This window comes from Myiozetetes cayanensis, unplaced genomic scaffold (genome assembly GCF_022539395.1).
Source record: "Myiozetetes cayanensis isolate MyiCay16 unplaced genomic scaffold, myiCay2020 scf1, whole genome shotgun sequence".
NCBI classification, from domain to species: domain Eukaryota; kingdom Metazoa; phylum Chordata; class Aves; order Passeriformes; family Tyrannidae; genus Myiozetetes; species Myiozetetes cayanensis.
The window spans coordinates 104526969-104545845 of record NW_026086604.1 but is presented as its reverse complement, the minus strand read 5'-3'; the positions used below and the strand labels follow the sequence as shown (position 1 = coordinate 104545845).

The 18877-nt window shown below is 34.7% G+C and overlaps 1 protein-coding gene across 1 annotated transcript in view; it reads right to left on the bottom strand.

Moving 5' to 3' along the window:
- The window catches only part of DPY19L1 (dpy-19 like C-mannosyltransferase 1), a 46140-nt gene that overhangs the window by 19103 nt on the left and 8160 nt on the right, over positions 1-18877 (bottom strand). The window contains exons 6-13 of the mRNA XM_050317121.1: positions 14324-14444; positions 12597-12690; positions 10394-10451; positions 6927-7018; positions 5404-5503; positions 4006-4083; positions 2319-2405; positions 817-876 (exon numbers count right to left, since the gene is read on the bottom strand). Of these exons, the coding sequence (XP_050173078.1) occupies positions 817-876; positions 2319-2405; positions 4006-4083; positions 5404-5503; positions 6927-7018; positions 10394-10451; positions 12597-12690; positions 14324-14444 (690 nt within the window). The remainder of the gene's footprint in view (positions 1-816; positions 877-2318; positions 2406-4005; positions 4084-5403; positions 5504-6926; positions 7019-10393; positions 10452-12596; positions 12691-14323; positions 14445-18877) is intronic.

The window sequence follows — 18877 nt, the reverse complement described above, 5'->3', positions numbered from 1 at the left end:
TTTTCCTGGTACCACAGCTAACCACGCTGGCAGGCACATATACATGCACTGTAGTTTGCTATAAATATTTTAATTCCTTTCTATTCTAATTTTAATTGTACAAATTCCATCCAGTTTTCTTAACAAGTTACCCTTCATTTAATAAGAATGCCTGTCTTAAGTCAATCATAGTCTAGGTAGGCTCCCATTTCAGATGTTTTGACATGTTGATGTTATGTCTTAAGCAGCAAGTCACTTCTCATGTTTTCTACAATGTTATATTCTATCCATGACAGTTTTAGAAATGTCTCCTGTTTGGGCATGACTTCTACTGCCCTCAAACCCCACCCACACACCCTACAGTGTTTTATTCCAATATGCTTTCTTACGTAATTTTAAGATGTTTGCTGTTGTTATAAAACATCTTTTACAAATTATACAGGACACATTTTAGTGAACATCTAAAGCAGTATCTTAACTCCATTTCTGCAAGGACTGTTAGGCTTTCATTTGCCTTTTCTAAATTAACCTTTATTTTAAAGGGATTTCCATACAAATCTTAGGTTTTGTAAACATGTTAACTTTTTAATTTAATGTGTTGCCATTCAAAGACTATTTCAGTTTTCTGATATAAAGGTATGTTTCTGCCCTTTTTCTTACTTTAGGATTTTAGGATTAATTGCTGAGAACATGGCTAATCTATTAAAGACAGTAGCTCAGTTATATTTCTTGATTTTCCATTATTAAAAACTAAATCAGAAGTTATTTCTGTATTTCACTAAACTAAACTAAAGTCTTAGTTTTTCTCTAAAATTCAAAATACATGAAATTCCTTACCCACACACAGACTTCCCTTCTGCGGTCTTTCAAGATTTTTGGACTCCAAACAAGAATTCTCTAATAAAAAATGAATGCACATCTTCAGGTAACATAGTAACAATAAGATATTTTAGTACTCTGGATAAAGGTTTTTTTGTTTAGTGAGCCTATTGCAACACACAGCTCCTTATTAAAAAACCTTCTATTATTAATCCAACCTGAAATATGAATGAATATGTAGCACTACAATTTCACCCTGCACTAGCAAAACACACCAGCATAAAAACTCTTACTGCAGTTTATGTACAATTAATGGAAGACTACTTCTCTCCTTAACAAGGAGATTCTGTATTATACAGTTCTAAGCATCTTTAAATCGAAGCCAATGGGAAACCGAATTATGTCTGTGTCTGTAAATGACAAGAAACATCTGAAGCAATAAGTAAATACAAACAATTTTCAAGTAAGGCATCAGAATATGGAGAGTGGTAGGAGCTACTCGTATTTTTCTGTTTCACATTATGTTCCTTGTTTTATGACACAAGGAGGACTCATTTTAGCTAATTTGATGAACAATGCAATTAAAAGCTTCAACAAATCCAGTCCATATGTGAGACTGAGGCCACTATAAGCACCCAAATAACATGCAAACAATAAATACTTTTCTCAAAGCAGAAAATTGGCAAGGAACTCAACATGCCTGTACTTACTACATAATTACAAAAGCTGCTACAAGAAACTAGAATGCATTTATAACAAGCAAACTATACTACAGCAATTACGTAGGCCAAGGCAGTTTATCGTCAGCATAAGTGGAAAATTACCACTCTTTTGGTGATGGACAAAATATAAACAAACAAACAAAAAAGAGACAAATATAATCAGAAATTTAGATGATTTGTAGCAAGCTAAACAGATCTGTTCACACAGTCCTATTTCCTAAATACATAAACTCCTCCAGAGAAACTATATGAAACTGGAAGAGATGGTGGATTGTTTTCCTATTTAAGGAAAAATTAAGATAATGAATGACGAGATGACAGGTCTCTGGTGAATAATATCACTAACATGGCAGTATGATTCAGCAGTTTCAAATAGTCTTAAACTACTGTTATATATGTTTTAGTCAGCTGTTCTGCATTAGTGAATTCACTATCAATAAAGAAACATTTAAGTGAAACTCTTCCTTGCTCATGCTCTTATTTTACAATTACTCTTGTTAAAAATACAAACCTGGTAAATTTTATATTTTTATAAAAAGAAGAGAGCTATAAAAATAGGTGAACTGAGTCTTAATTGAATCTCTCTTATGAAGAGGTATTTGGTGCAAAACCATGATTTCTTTAAATTAGTATTTACCCGTTCACTAGTTATCTTCATGGTCTAATTCTGCTTCTCATGTGAAAGATTTCCCACCTGTCTGGTAATGCAGCAGTTTCACATTTTACATCAATACATATACAGCAGTACAGCATTACAGCCTTAGCACGTCATACAGGTTTTTTTCTTAAACAACTTACCGAGATAACTACTAAAGATGCAGCATAATATGATGTCAGTAACATTGAATTACCGAACATCAGAATAAAACACACTAAAAGAGATACCTGAAAGAAGAAAACAAAAATAATTAAATTTAATATAGAAAAGGTAAGAATTACCTGTTGTGTCAACAATTTTAAATTTAAAAGCACCCACTTCACAGCAAGTAAAAGCCTGATACTCAATATTTCTCTTTGCCTTAATGGTAACAATTAGCCAAATACATTATTGTGTTAATTTATATCTTAAAAGTATTTAAGGACAAAAAAAATATCTGATCATAGGATTAATTCATTTTATGTATACAACAGCTACATTTCTGAAGTTACTTCTGAAACATTCTTCTTTTTTTTTCAAGTTATTGTATTACTTCTCCATCCTGTTTGTTACCTTTCAGAATTCTGGACAAACACCAAAATGTTGAACAAAATATTTGTCGTGTTCTTTCTTCCTAATTGACAAGCATATATTTAAAATACAATCATCCCCAAAGTTAAGGAAGCAGAACTCTGACCGTTTGACATACGCACCTAACTATATGAGTTTGAAACCAAGGCTGAAATGAAACTTTAATCCACCATCCTGATCTCCTACTGTGCTTTCATTTTGATAGAAAGCAATCTGAATTACATTTTCTAACTCAGAGAGCAAAATCAATGAGCAATCCCTGTCTTTTATGTACAGGAATAAAGAAAAAATAACAGTTATTTTTCTACTCCCCTCCTCAGACTTTCATTTTCCACAGAAGAGAGGGGGCAGCAAAAATTGAAAACACCACAAAACAGAGACTGGCAGTTTACCCAGACTCATTAAGCTTTCTCTGTAATATAACATGATTATTTATCTACCTGAAAATAGGCTATTTATGCCACTCTAGCACCCATATAGCTATTGACATAAGCCAAAAAGTTTAAGTATTTCATCCTGCTTCTCTCAAAAAACTTTGGAAGAAATATGCTTATTTGCAAAATTTTCCTGGTAAATCTGACTGGAAAGAAGTATTTGGTGTCCAAGGTTTATATGAGAAGTGAGTTGCACAGAAGTATTACTGCCTTTAGTTTACCATTTAGAGTATTTAAAAAATGTTTCAAAACATATGAAATACAATTCAGTTTCTTTCCTGAGGTAAATATTCTTTTTTTGGCCATTGAGTTAGCGTAGCCCAATTTTAGTAACAAAATATTTTTAAAGACAATCGTATTTCTTTAAAAAAAGTTGTTTACATCTTCCTTTACATTTAAAACTGCAACCTCACTTCAAAGAGCAAAACTCCTGGTAGCAAAACTTGATAGTTATCTTAACTTTAAAAATTAAAATCAGATATTATGCAGAAACTTACATATCTTTTAATTACCCTTTCTTTCTTAACTTTCTCACCAGTTTTAAAAAAAAAAAAAAAAAATTTTTGCTCTTCAGACTAGTAGTTTATTTTCTTGTTTGCCTTTCTAGATAACTCCCCAAACAGATAAACCACAAGATCTTTACATGGTCAAGACTACACTAGTTTTCAAAACCCAATTTTAGTTCAAATCCAGGCCCCCACCCTCCCTCATTACTGCATTTTTCCAACCATTGTGCAGCTAAGGAAAACACTTCAGACAAATGATCTCTTTAGATGCTTTGACATGTTTGAGGGGATTAAAGATTTTTTTAAAAAAGTATTACCATATGAGCATTTAGTATCTTCTGTAATTTGTTGGAGTCAATATAACCCATAATACACACCGCAAATAATGAAGCTATCTAGAATCAAAAGTGAGAGAGAAGTTAAAATAATTTGTACTGATGTATTCTTTCCAGCAGAATATACACTCATGCAAAAAAAGATTATTCAAACAATCAATAACTTTTATTCTTATTTTTTTGCTAAGTCAGTACTTAGTCATTTCATAATTGTTTCTATCAAAAAATCTATTGTGGTGCTCTGAATAACAATTATCAAATACAGTCAGTTGTTTAAGAAATAAGTATTCAGCTTTATAAAAAATGCAAGTCACCAACATACAGCACTAACAAATTAACTTTTACCCTTAGATTCAGAACAAAATAAAAAAAAACCCCACAAAAATCCCTCCAAATCAGTATAAAAACCCCAAATAACAACTCATTAGGATTATTTAACTTTTAACTTTTCAGGAAAATATGGAAACATCACCAATTTGCTGCTGAGGAAAATAAGAGTGGTTGATTCATTAATTAGGCAACTTGTTAAAAGTCACATGGGAAATTAATGAAATTATGAAGTGAACCTGTAATTTCATATTTCAGAAACCCAGCATCTTAAACAGGTTATATTGAAGAGTTTCTCACAATATTTTACAGAATTTACTGGCTTTCTCTTCTGCAGTTAGAACACTTACATACCACAGCAAATATTAATAGTTCAAAGCTATCAATTCAGATCAAGCAACATCTGCTTCAAGTAGGACAGACAAGCAAAAAGGTAAGGAGAGGTGGATGGATTTCAGTCAACGGGCTACATTTCCACTGACTCAGACACTAAGTAAGTGTGCTGTATGACAGTATCTTACTGCTCACATTAGCATTTGCTTTATTTCAACACTAACTAAAGTTGCCTCAACTGTCCAAAATCTCAGACAGTAAGATTACAGCACCACTAACAGACTCATCAAAATTAAATAGGAAATCATGCAAAATCATGCCAGATATTACATGCCATGCAAACACTGCTTCATTTAAAAATTAAGACCAGTCTTAAGAGATGCAAGATCAATGCTTTTATTTATTTATTTCTGTACTTCAAAATACAATTTTTTTTCTTGTTCTGATGTACTGATCTCAGTCTGGAGGCTCTTTTTAAGGGAAAAGTAAATTTTTCTGTCCTGGAAACAGAACACTGAGTGGTGTAAGTGGTCAACTGTCAAACTTAAGACTAGAAAAATATTGATATGATAAACAGTGAGAATCTTTGCTGAGAACAAGAGTGACATCTGGCTAAAAGGAAAGCACTGGTATAGTTGTGAATTCAATAGCTGTCTACACAAAGCAGTTAATTTGCCCAAATTAGACAAAGAGGTTCTCTGGAGGTAAATATGGGCTTACCTGAGTTAGAAGAACGAACTGAGCAAACTGCCAGGGAAGCATGAAAAAGACATTAGAAACACACAGTGCAATCAAGCTTCCTGTATTAATATTCGGAATCCTTGGGAAAAAGAGACAGAACAGGCATCAGTAAGTACAATTACACAGGTGTTTGCAAATAATTGAACAGTACAATAGGAAATGCAATAAAAACACAGTTACCTTGGGAGTTAGCTAACAATACTGATCAACTACATATAATATTGCTCAAGTAAATTTATTATCCTTTTTTTCTTGAATTTCCATGACAGCAGTTCTGATGCTTAATGTTTCTTAACTATTTGATGAGTCACTGATTACCAAACAAATCTCCAGCTACATAGCAAGCCAAAGTATGTTGTTGGCAAGTGGTTCACCTTCTTGTAACAGCTCTACAGTCAGGTCACAACCATTTCCATTTCAGCTGGAATCACGACTGTTCTCAGAACAGTCTGCATTTGGAATTGATTTAACTCAAACACTTCTTCCATATTTACTTTTTGCTAGCAATCCTGAGCGATGTTTCAGGGAAGGAGATAATGACAAATATGTGAAACTCATCTGTAACTGAAACCAGCCCATTCTCAGTGTTCTGAAATAAGCGTTATTTAAAATATTTAATCCTGTGTTAGCTTCAAGTTCAATTCAGAAAAATGTTATGTTTCAAATTTCCCTAAATTCTAGAGAGTATGTATCTTTTCCTCACACAAAAACACAAATAAGTGAAATGCATGTAATATTTTTGCTATAGACATCAATAACTACAAATCAGTATGACCTAATAAAGGAAAATCTGTGGTTATAAATACTAAGTTCAACTAAATAATAAATACATTGCAAATCTGATGCAATGGAGTTGGTGGAAGAGCCCTTAAGTACAAACAATCATGCTTATTTTCCAAAACAGAGGCAAGACAGTAACACAATCATGTAGCAAACCAGAAACAATCACGGAAAAGCAGGGCTAATGAACTCAAGAGTATCCCTGCATTAATGTAATTAGACTGCTCTAAGTCATTGAACTAGTTAATTAGACTAGTTAATTAGTCACAGAAAACAGCAAGAACATACTAGCTTATGGGTGCCTATAGCATCCTCTGTTGCAAAGCATAGGCTTATTCTAAGTGCAACCAACATACCACTCTCCAAGAAGGACAAAACCAAATGATGAAGTATCAGCTTGTTTCTCATGGGAAGGGACATCAACCAAAAATTCTGATTTTTACTTTAGATACGTATTTGCCAACACAGTAACACTGATTTTTATGTTAATCATGTCTTCAGGTTGCAAAGTTTTTCCTTTTAATAAGTGAGTAATATGACTGCAGTTCTACTGGTGCAGCGTCTGCAATGTAACAGCCACAGGAAAGTTTCTACGTTAATGATAACATTGCTACAGCACACAGAGGCACTTAAATATTTAAATAAATGCATTTAAATAAATGCCCTGTGACATTCAATTTTTTTAAAGCACTGTAAAGAACCAAGTATAAATTGAAAGGTACCTGAGAATATAGGTCAAAAGCAACATCTGCAGCACAAGGAATGGGTATGAGAAACTTTCACGAAGAGGTGGAGTCCACATGACGCGAGTGCACTAAAAAAAGAACTGGGTTGGATGAGAACATTCACTGATACATTTCCATAAAATCATGCACTTTTATTTCAATATTAATAACTACAGATACTTCAATAAAGCAAAAACCTAGTTACATGAGTTTTAGACAGAAAGTTAAAAAAAAAACAAGCCAGGAAGAAGAAAAGAGGATGGAAAAGGAAGCAGCTTCCAGACTTGAGGCCTATGATGCACTGTTTAATTAAAATAGATCACTGCTTTTCCAAAATTAAATGTGGCAGTTAGAGAACATTCAAGAAAAAAAGCCAGGACAGCAGCTGCTTGTCCCGCCTTCTGCTAAAATTATCAACTCCTTCAGGTAACTAAAATCATTCTCAAACTTAGTGATTTGCCACACTTAGAAGAAGAAAGTGTGTGGGGGAGAGGATCTGAAGGATAAACCAATACACTCTTCATTAAGCTAGAGTTCTCTAAGTTGTAAACACATTTCTACTAGCAACAGCACATAAAGTATAAAATCTGAAGCTGTTCTCCAAAACAGGCCAGTAAAACTGAACACATGAAATTAGGCTCACACAGAGCTCATACTAACTTATATATTTCACTCTTTAAAACTAATACAGTAAAGCATAATACAATGAAGTCAATTGAATAGCTTTTTCAACAATTTCCTAAAGGGATGCATGGTAAATAAATAATGGGTCTCATGGCAAATGGCTCAGCTATAACTGCCATCGTTTACATTCAGTTCTTTATAAAAGTGCTTGCAGGTGGCAGTGACCATCAAAAAAAAATAATTACAACTTTAAATGACAACCCTGACATACAAAAAATAGCTTCAAAATGGCTATGAACAGATTTGCACTACAAATTTGAAGTAGGTTCTTTACAACTACAAAATAAAAATGGAATTCATCTTAACATGGACCATAACAAATCTATGAAAAGCCTGGAGGACGTTGATGCAGGAATGTTCCTTCTCCTTTGCTTCCTATCATCTTATAACTGTTTTTCAAATACTGTTTTACTAAAGTCACTAGAATCAACATCGTATGATTCTTCGCTTATTGTTTTGCTCTTTCAGAAACATATTAAATTAGTGGTGTAAAATAAATGCATAGAAATAGTGTTAAATAAAAGCAAAGTACAGAAACCCATCACATTAATAACAGTTCTTGCTGTCTAGAAGCACTCTTTGCAAAAGCTGCACCAATTATCATTAAAATAAAGCTTTCATAAATATATATACTAATGTCTTGTCCTCAGTTGACTGCACAGATATGATTGGTTTTACTTTATTTTATAAGCAATAAATATAATCATGATTATTCTAAAACAGTATAGTAATTTTGAATATTTTTCAAGATGACAGCAATATCTGATTTAACAAATCTTTCCATACTGGAAGAGATAAAACAGGAAAGAAATTATGAGCCCACCATAATATACAACCATAAAAAGGAAACATTATCTTAAAAGTGGATTGACTAACATGGGCCATGCTGTTTTTCTGTATTTGAAATGTAATACTAAACTCAATCATCTCTGGATGATTTATCAAGGCTGTAAACTAACTCTGCTGCAGGTAGAAATGTATCAGATTTGACTAAGCTTGAAATCACTAAAACATAGTAGCACAAGGACAGCACAAGTAAAAACATACAGCTTGAGGATCATTAGCTCAAAGCCAGAAGGCATTTTTACATACCTACTTTTACATAGCATTAGAGTTGAGATACCAAGACTTGCAGATCAGGCTTACTCATGCAGCTCAGTCCTATCCTTCCCAAAGAGGAAAGCCAATTTTTAGCAACTGGTCCAGCTCGACTGTACATACTGTTGAACCACATGCAAGATGATTTGCTCATACTCAGAGGCATATGGAAGAGTTACCTATATTTTATAAACACACGTGTGCACAGACGCACATCCACAGCATGTGATTCACACAGTGAAGCGAGACCACCCACAGTACATGTAACTACATACACTACCATAATTATATACACAACTATATCCAACAACTCCTGAGTTACTTCATCAGCTACAGTACAAGCATAAAGGGCCAGCTGAGATCCAACACTGCACCCTCTGCGAGTCACTCCTATTGTTTTCCAGAAATCCATACAACTGAGCCTGAATCGGGGTCATCCTACTTAAACTCTACCTAAGCCCAGACTACATCTGTGTAAAGTTATGGAGATCTGATTTCATGCCCTTCTCCAAAATACATCCATTATCTGTGCTTTTCCCCCAAGTCAAATCATCCATAAAGAGAAAGCAGCTCTCCTACAGTCTACTATGGAGAGGGGAACTGCTTGCGCCATACTGAAATTAGCATTTCTTTTCATTATTGCTACCACTATCTTTGAAGTTTTCAGCTCATTTCTTTCTGAAGTTACACTTACCACCTTCACAGATTTGGCAAAAGAGTGCTTACTCTATGAGTATTCCCCACTTATTTCACTTCAGAAGGTCTTTAAGAAGAATAGAAATCCACACTAATGTATTTATGCCTTTATAGCACCAAAAACAGTTTAGCAACTCCAATGTTTACCTGGTTTCAACCAGGCAGTAAACATTGATGAGTGAAAATTCTTCATGTGGGATATTGAGACAAAAGCATTGTAAATGAAACTTAAAGATAGCTATTTCATCCCACAGGTTTTCTTTATAATAAACTGTCAAAGCTCACTATGAATAGAAGCATCTTTAATTCTGTTATGTGCAACTACGTACTCTTACTACTCAGTGTTCTCTATCACGTTCAGCTCAGTTTAATAAAAACCAAGACATAAATTCAACACTTAACTAGATTATAAGGTAGTTATTTTCCATCTGCACTTTAAGTAAACTAAATATTTATATATATTTTCTATATATTATTTGTATTTCTATACATTTCCACACATAAAATGAACACTAAAAACTAACCCAAACCAAACCTTCAGTACCACAGAGGTTTCTCCATGCTTTTTTTTTTGTATTCATGAATTTCCAGCAAAATATATATCAATTTAGGGAAAATTTTCACCATTTCTGAAGGTTGCTCATATGGTACATGAAGCCTGGTGATGTCTAAAATGGGCACAAAAATAGAGTATTTTGACGTTTTGAAATTTGTGCTACTAAGATTTAAATCTCAGGACCACTTTATAATATATTTCCTTTCTGATTTTTTATTTTAAGCACCAAGGTGACACACTGAACTGTGTTACACATTTTCTAGTCATAGCCTATTTTGTTTTCCATGTCTTATTTGTGTATTTAAATTAAATTAAAGTTATTTAAATTCATTCTCTAATACATCAGCAACATCATTACATTTAATGAAATTAGAATTAGGTTTAATTTCCATAATAATTAAAAAAAAGGGGGTTGGGGAGGGAGACCTACCTCTCCATGATTGAAAAAGAAACACGCCACAGTAACAAGGCCTCCTAGACGGCTCCCACTGTGAAAAGAATAAGAAAAATAGGTTCAACAAGGTCTTATAATAGTCAACATTGCTTAAAAAACATGAAGCAGGACTTGTGTACAGGTAAAGTTTATTGCGGGGGGAGAAGGGAGGAATGCTTTGAAGCATCAAGGGAAGGCAATCAACAAATTACATTCAGTATTAAAATACTAGTTAGATAACATTTATTTCAGAGCAAACCAGTCTTTATACATGAACTCCTTTCTGCAGAACACCAATTTTAATGTTAACAACTTGTGAAACAGTCATTCCACTCCTCACAAACTTTGGCTTAGATCATTACATCTGGGTGCTTTTAAACACCAGGCAATACAAATGCAGTATTTCTTCCCTAAAATGCTGAGCAGTAAATTTCAGAGTTTGCAAGCTCAATCACCCAACAGGGAATTTTGGTATGAATCTAAGATTAATTAGGGTAATCAAATCAAGCATGTTCAAAAAACACTCACTATATGGTCAGTGCAAGATACAACTTAATTCTTATGTGAAATACTGTGATGTTAACACGAGGAATCTTTAACGCCCTTGACTTAAGGATTTTTTACATTTCCATATCAATCAAATTCACCCATTGAATAAATAGCACCATGAAGTCAACCCTAAACCCAAAGATACCGCTTAGATTTAACTCATCTCAAAACAGCAATAGATAATTTCATGTTCTGTGACATAAAGCAACATTTTCACTACTACTGTGAATGACAGAATATACCATTTCTGCTACTAAACAAAAGCATCAGCCAGTTGTTACGATTATTGAAAAACCCCACAATAACAAAAACCCCAAACAAACAAGAAAAAAAACCCCTTCATATCCTCTTAGATCCTTCACCCACCACTAATATACAAGTCAAACAGAATCAGTACATTCTAGGTACAAAATTTGAGGATTTAAGATTCCACCTGAGTGGTAAAATAACCTTCAGGAGTTGTGCATTCTCGCACATAAAACTCGACCTTACATTCCATAAATTCTAAACATTATAATGCAAAATGACAAAAAGAACGTGCTTAACATTAAAAATGTTAATCTTGAAAATAAAGCAATAATTTGCAAAAAAAACCCACCCTAAACCAGAAACAAAATTTAAGGCCTATGCTATCTAAAGAAAGTAGTAAGAAATTAAGAGCTTACTGATTTTTCAATGACATTCATACACAAAATGTGGATTTCCATATACCTCCCTTAAGAGAAACATTACAAGTGAATTGCACAAATATTCAAAGTCTATCTACTTCCTCAAAACATGAGATATTCATTTCCTATGCTAAGGAATACAAACATAGACACTTTACTCCCAAACACTTCTCTCTTTTGTCAGTGTCTGCTCTGTGCTGTTTCTTATTTGAATGATCAGCACATGCTTCAGAGAGAAAAGGAAGAAAGACGAGACAGTAGAGTCAGAGAATAAATGAGGGGGACAACCAATGACATCTCTGAGAAGAAAATATAGCTGCCATTTAATTTTTTGCAAAACCAATGAGGTAAAGTAACCAGTGAGATGAAGTAAACAGAAAAGCATTTCCACTTCTGCTTTTCTGCTGAATGTGGAGTCTATTTTTGTATGAAAGTGTATTACAGTTCCTGAAATTTAAGGAGAGATACTGAAAACACAAGTTTATAGAAAAGGGGAAGTGTATACAATCTATCCCAAAGAATGCATTATCTTAAAAAATATTTTGCCTTCTCAGTTAAGTTAAAATTGAAAGACATGCAATATGACTTGAGGCAAAGCATTGGGAAAACTCCAATCTCGATTAAAAGTACACCGTCATTTAAACTTTGTTCAAAAATGAGCTAGAGTGATAATTTTAAAAGCAGAAACCTGTCAAAAGCAGTTTAAAACATGTACAGCATCTTGTTTTATCCACAACCTGGTGGTACCAATGAGATACCTCTTCACTGGAATTTTATGCAATTTTTTTCCAGCATCATCATTACAAAAAGCTTCTCTATTTCAGTAATCTTTAGTGACTATATATATGTAATAAAAGCACTCCTGCTGTAAAAACCAAAAAATCCATATCCAATAAAAATATTTTAACATTCACATTTTCAAATTCCACGTTTCAAAATGGAGAGCGAGTACCAACTAAATAGCTCAGTTTCAACTGCCTTACCTGAGGTATGTACCGTATATGAAGAACAGTGACATCATTAATCCGTTCAAAAGAAAAATCACAGCAACATAAAAGAAAGCGGGGTCTCCCAACCCTAAGAACAAACAGTTAACACATGTTATCAAATATAGAAGAAAGGCCATATTGCTTACAACCCACCACAAAGTCAGTACACTGTCTTAATATATCTACAGAAAGACAACAAAAAAAAAAGTTAACGTCATCAACATTAATGTGAAGATTCAATGAGAAGATCACAGCTCTGAAAACATAGAAAGAGGAGGGATAGAGACTGCACTGGGGCAGTCAGCAACAGAACAAGCCAAGAAGGACACATTAACTGCAGAGAAAAACCTGCAATGTTTAGAAGGCATAAGCACCACTAAGAACATTCTCTACAGACTGCATTTTGATTTCATAGAGCTTTTTAGAACAGGTTTGTTCTCCCTAGACTCTCACTTCCCATCCCTTGCAGGAGTAAATCCATCTTTAAACACATCACACACAATGCTCCTGGCTTTCTTTGTTTCATTATAAGCCAAGAGATTTTCCAGGATTGCAAGTCTTTCAATTTTTTCATTAACAGGTACTTCTGTGTTCACGCTTCTGCTGTTGTTCTCTTTCCCACTATTTTTTAAACCCTCCTGACTCTAATCATTTCAGCAAAACAGCATGAAAAGCCTTATTCATTAAAGAAAATGGTAGCAAAGCTTCAGTTTCGTATGCAAAACTGATTATTCACCATTGCTGAAAATACAGCAAGACAATTCTCTAAAGTAGGATGATGATATGCTCACCAAACACAGTAGTCTCAATAGCTGGTGTTTTCACTGGTTTGCTTTTGTTGTTACAAAAACCAGGAATGTAAAGTTGTACATGTATTTGCTGCTTATTGCTTCTAACAAAATTAGAGAAAGCGAACCATTCAAGCTCTGAAGAAAGTTGTTACAGCCTCTGTGCAAAGGAAAAATACTAACCTGTCATCACACAAAGGCATTTTAAATGATAAAATAAAACAACTTCACAAGCTACCATCTATCATTCAGCTTTAACCGACTGTACAATGTCTTGAAAGTGCTTCTTGGTAAGGTACTTTTATCATATAATTCTGACTTGACAAGCCAGTATTTCAGATGTGGGGAAAAAAAAACCCAAACAAAAAAGTGGAAGTGTCCAAGCTTTGGCATCAAAATCAAGGTATATGGTAGAAATTCTTATGCTGAATAGTAGGTCATAGATAGCCAGAGGATTGTTCCCAGCAGAATCAATACATATGATTTCTCAAAAAATCTCTGAAATTAGGGGAGGAAATACATAGGGTAAATTCTGAAATGAAGGAACTTGTACTGTATTTGGGATTGTTCAGAAGTTACAGAAATTTAATACATATATATAGCAGCTTCCAATTACATTTAGGACGTCTTATTCTTTATAACAGTCCAACATTATGAAAGCTTAGACTACAACTATGAAGTTTTGAAGTGCAGTATAGGAATTCAACCCAGGTAAGAGGAGTTATCTTATAAGCAAAGCTCACATTCTCACCCCTGGTGTTCTTAAAAGTATCTCTTTTTCATGCTTCTCACTTATGCTGTGAACCTGACAAAAACACAGGTTTAGCCAAAAAAAAAAGCATGTCAGTGACACAGGAATATTTATTATTTCTGAAGCACATAAAGCCACAGTGATATGCTTCCAGGAAACAAGCAGAATAAAACACAACTTACCCTCACAGCTTTCAACAGGACTAAGCCCTTTTCCTCTGTTTACTGTCCAACATGTTTTTGTTGGGACACCAAGGAAATCCATAAGGTTAGTATACATGCGATACCAGCTGGCAAGGACCACCTAGGAGGAAAACAGGATTTGAAGATTCTGAACAGGAACTCTGAGATTAGCTCAACGCCCAAGGTAACCTGTCATGACAACTGGCCTCATCTGGGATTATTTTTAAATTCGGTATTTATCTCAAAAAACTTGGGATTTTTGACCCAGGTTTCCTAATGTTATCCAACACAGACCAAGTGTTCATTAATAGACTAAAATTATGCCTGCTTTACAACAGAAATAATTTCATGCATCAAACTGCAATATTAAAAAAAAACAAACAAACTAACAACCTAGAAATTTCATTATTGTCTGGAAGGTTCCTCATTAGAGTATTTTTGTTTATCAGATATTAAAATCTCAGATCTTGTTGACAGAGGACAGTTAGCCAAATTAAATCCATTAAAACCAATTAATTTTTATTTTACCTGGCAAGAATTCTTCGGGGTTTTACTCTGATAAATTTTTATAGGTTAAATTTAAGCATGCATTAGAAAGGGTTTCCAGATGCAGTGTAAGACAGCATTTCCGTTTTCCATGCAAAGGTTGTAATGTCCTTATAATAACAACCCAATTAAACCTCAACACCTGACACATCAAAAACATCAGAAAACATCAGTACTTTACACACAGAAAAATGACAACTCATCTCATAGCAAAATCATTAGTTAATAACATTACCAACCTATTCTGTCAGGATATAACCGACTTTATAGAGTTCATAAATGAGTAATGTGGTCATTCCAGTTGAGCTGCTTTGAAAGTTATAACCCAGGGGTTCCCAGACTGAAAATATGTTTCACCACTGCAGTATTAGCTGCCTCAGCTCTGTGTCACAGAAAACGTGTATAAGAAAGATGATTCTCTCTTGTCTTTCCCCACACAATTAATACAAGTCTTTATATCACTTCTGTCTTCAACAAGGGCAATAGAGAAACACAGAGAACATATCTGAGAATGTGATGGAGTAAATCCTCTTGGAAAACACTTCCAAACTTAAAAAAGACAAAAAAGTGATTTGAAGCTGTCAGCATGAATTTACAGAGGTAAATTTGTAACTAACACCTGCCCAACTTTATAGCCTCCTGATATGACTGAATTGATAGATAAGGGACAACTGTGAATATTTCTCTTTATCTGGCACCAATTCTGTTCTGCATCTTCAGACTAGATGATGGTACAAGAGAACATCCTCAGAAAGTTTGCATGACAATGATACACATTGGAAGGAGTGGTTGATGCTTGTGCTGCATCTCAACAGGCTGGAGAACTGGGCCAACAGGAATCTAATGAAAGGGAAATCCCCTGCACTGGGGAGGAACAGTGCAGTGCACCAGTACATTTGGGAGCTGACCAGTTAGAAAGTAGTAGACCCTTCCCCTCTACTCAGCACTGCTAAGACTGTATCTTCAGTGCTGAGTCCAGTTCTGGGCTGCCCAAGACAAGAAGGACACTGAATAAAGATGACTAAGACAGACTCTTTTTGACTGACAAGAGAAGAGACAATGAGTACAAAGAGAAAAAAGGGAAATTCCACTCATACATAGGAGAAAATCTTCTTACTTTGAGGGTGGGTAAACATTGGAACAAGTTGCCCAGAAGTGGAGATACAAAAAATTAAAAGGAGATGACCCTGAGCAACCTGTTCTGCTTCACCCTAGTTTGAGCAGAGCATTGAGACTACATGACCTTCAGATATCCCTTCTAACCACAACTGTTCTACGATTCTAAAATTCATTAAGTTTTAATACCAGGGCTCCAATCATCATGGCTCACTTCATCTGTGGCCTTTACACACTCCCAATGTAAATCTTTTATATTTAAAATACATCTTTCTAGATCAAGGCTCCCTGCCTCAACACTGTGCCTTGAAAAGTACATTATCCTGAATTCCTGGAAGCTTTCTGAACATCTGTGCCCTGGCACTTCTGACAGTGCATGTGTGCATACATGAATCCGTGCACACCTGCCCCATCTCCAGACAGGCATCAACAGGACTGGGGAACCAAATCCATATCTTTCTTCTTATCACCTGAGCGTGCTCTGTACATAATCAACAGAATGCATATGGCAGCTTAGAGACATCTGTCTAGCATATTTGCATCACCAGCCCTGAAGCTGACATTACCCAAGCACATAAACCATTCTTGCTGAACCAATGACACACACAAAAAAACACCAACAAAAATCCAAAACCAACTCATCTTAACCACTTAAAGATTTTATGCCACAAGTGTTTATATCTGCTGCAGGTGTTCCAAGTGAATACTTCCTAGAAAGGTAGCAGCAAAGGTATCAAGCAAAACAAACATTTCTTGCCAAAAGCTACTTTACATGAAACAGTTAACACAGGCATAAAAATGGAAGCAAATCAGTAAGCAGTACAAAATTGCTAGGTCAATTAGAGCATAATGGTGTTTCTGGAATTTTTACTGTTCTGTATTAGATGAGGCAGAAAACACAGAACTTGGGAAAACAAAAGACTGGCTCTCAGACCCAGGAGATCTCTGCAGACCAGGTCAGCCTTTTGCTGTAAAAGAATATGTAGAACAGTCAATCTTTTTTACGAGGTGCCTTTGAGTGAGCACTTTAAAGCCATGTACACGCATCTTTGCAACACTCCTCATTTCAACTCAAATTTTCATTATCACTGCCACACACTGAAATATCAACTGTCCCATAAATAACAAACAGCCAGAGAACCAACTTAACACATTATCTCTCCACCACAGAAATTAACACATTATCTCTCTACCATTTTGCATCAGAAATGAAGCCACCACAATTACTAAAACAACCTGACTATGCAGCAAATACTTAGAAAATCAACTTTACTGGGACTATAACACTGTACAAAGACTGCCTTGCTGCTTTCCATAGGATTTTTTTTACTGTTTATATTTATAATTTACATAAACAATGCAGTGATTGCTATAGACTCATTTTACCTTTTATTTTTCCTTCTTTCGAAGTTTTCATGGCTAGTACTGCCTGTACATACAAGTGCATTGTTTTACTTAATGGGTTTGACATTCTATTTAGCAATGGCATTTCCAGGTTGGTTTTGATGAACTGAATTTTGAAATCCACTAAACAAACAAACATTTTATTAAAATTCAGCCTTAATGCTACTAATGGGTCAAAAGAGCTGGAAAGATCCCAAAATATCATACAGGAAATGAAACACTTTCAGAAAACATGACTGGATACTGCATATCAAAAACATTTCACTGCCAACAAATAAATCCGCAAGCATCTTCCCACCACGCATTATAACCATAAGTAAAATTAGATAAATCTGGACAACACATTTCAAATGTCAAGTTGCACCTACTGACAGTTTTATAAGTGTAGTTATGTGGAAACAAGAGTACTCAAGAAATGCACTTAAAAAAACCCCAAATCACTATTTACAGAAAGGTTAGACATTAAACAGTAAATCACTGAAAAGAGCAGAGGAGACTATTTGTCTGCTTTGCATGCCCACACAGGCACAGAAAAGATGAATGAATTCATACCTTATCACCAAATTCTATGAGCCTGTATAACCCTAGAAAAATCTGAATGAACAGACAAGCCTACACATTTTGCACAGTAATCAACCTAATGTTCTTACAGAATGTCAGCCACTACATCTGATTGCTCTTGTTTTGATTTCATCATCTAATTTACTTAGTCATATTTCATGGTGATACTGATGACTCTCAAAACGAGTTCATTTGACCAGTATCTTTGATTTTCGAAAGTCAGACTATAGCTGAACTCAACAAATCTTTCTCAGCTAAAGAAAATAATTTTTAGTATTCAAATAAGGCATATGTTCCTCATGCGGCATTGCTACAACTGATTTGCAATCCCTTTAGAATTAAAACAAACAAACAAGCAAACCCAAAACAAGTGATATGGCAACAAAATCAGTCATCTATTTAGCATTTAGTTCTTCCAGAGCAAGGAATTAAGAAGTCAAACTAAACCCCTACATGCAACTTGTACAAATACACACGTGCCAAAAACTCTTAACACATACAGTTCCTGAAAGCAGCTCTGCTCCAACAGATCAGGAGAATGAGTATAAATGCTAGTACTCAATAATTAGTCATTATTAGCTGGTTCTTCAAAAAATAAGCTGTTGCTGATACATGGAGTTACAGAAATGTACATTTAAACAAAGCAGTTTTCCCTTTGGAAAATGTTTGAGACAAGCTGGCAAAACCATAAGAGACTCCCAACATTTCTGTACTTAAACACACGTTCTTTTTAGAAGAGTAGGAATGTTATTTTACCAGGTAACAAGTCTAACATCAAGTATGTACAAAACAACAGCAGTCTTCCACAGAGGAATTTCCTTTGCAACATCTAAGTAAACTATTACCACTCACAGATTTTATGGCCATGGTGAACTGTTAGTTTTGTGTGTCCTACACAAAACAACCTCTTGCTACCTGTATCACTCC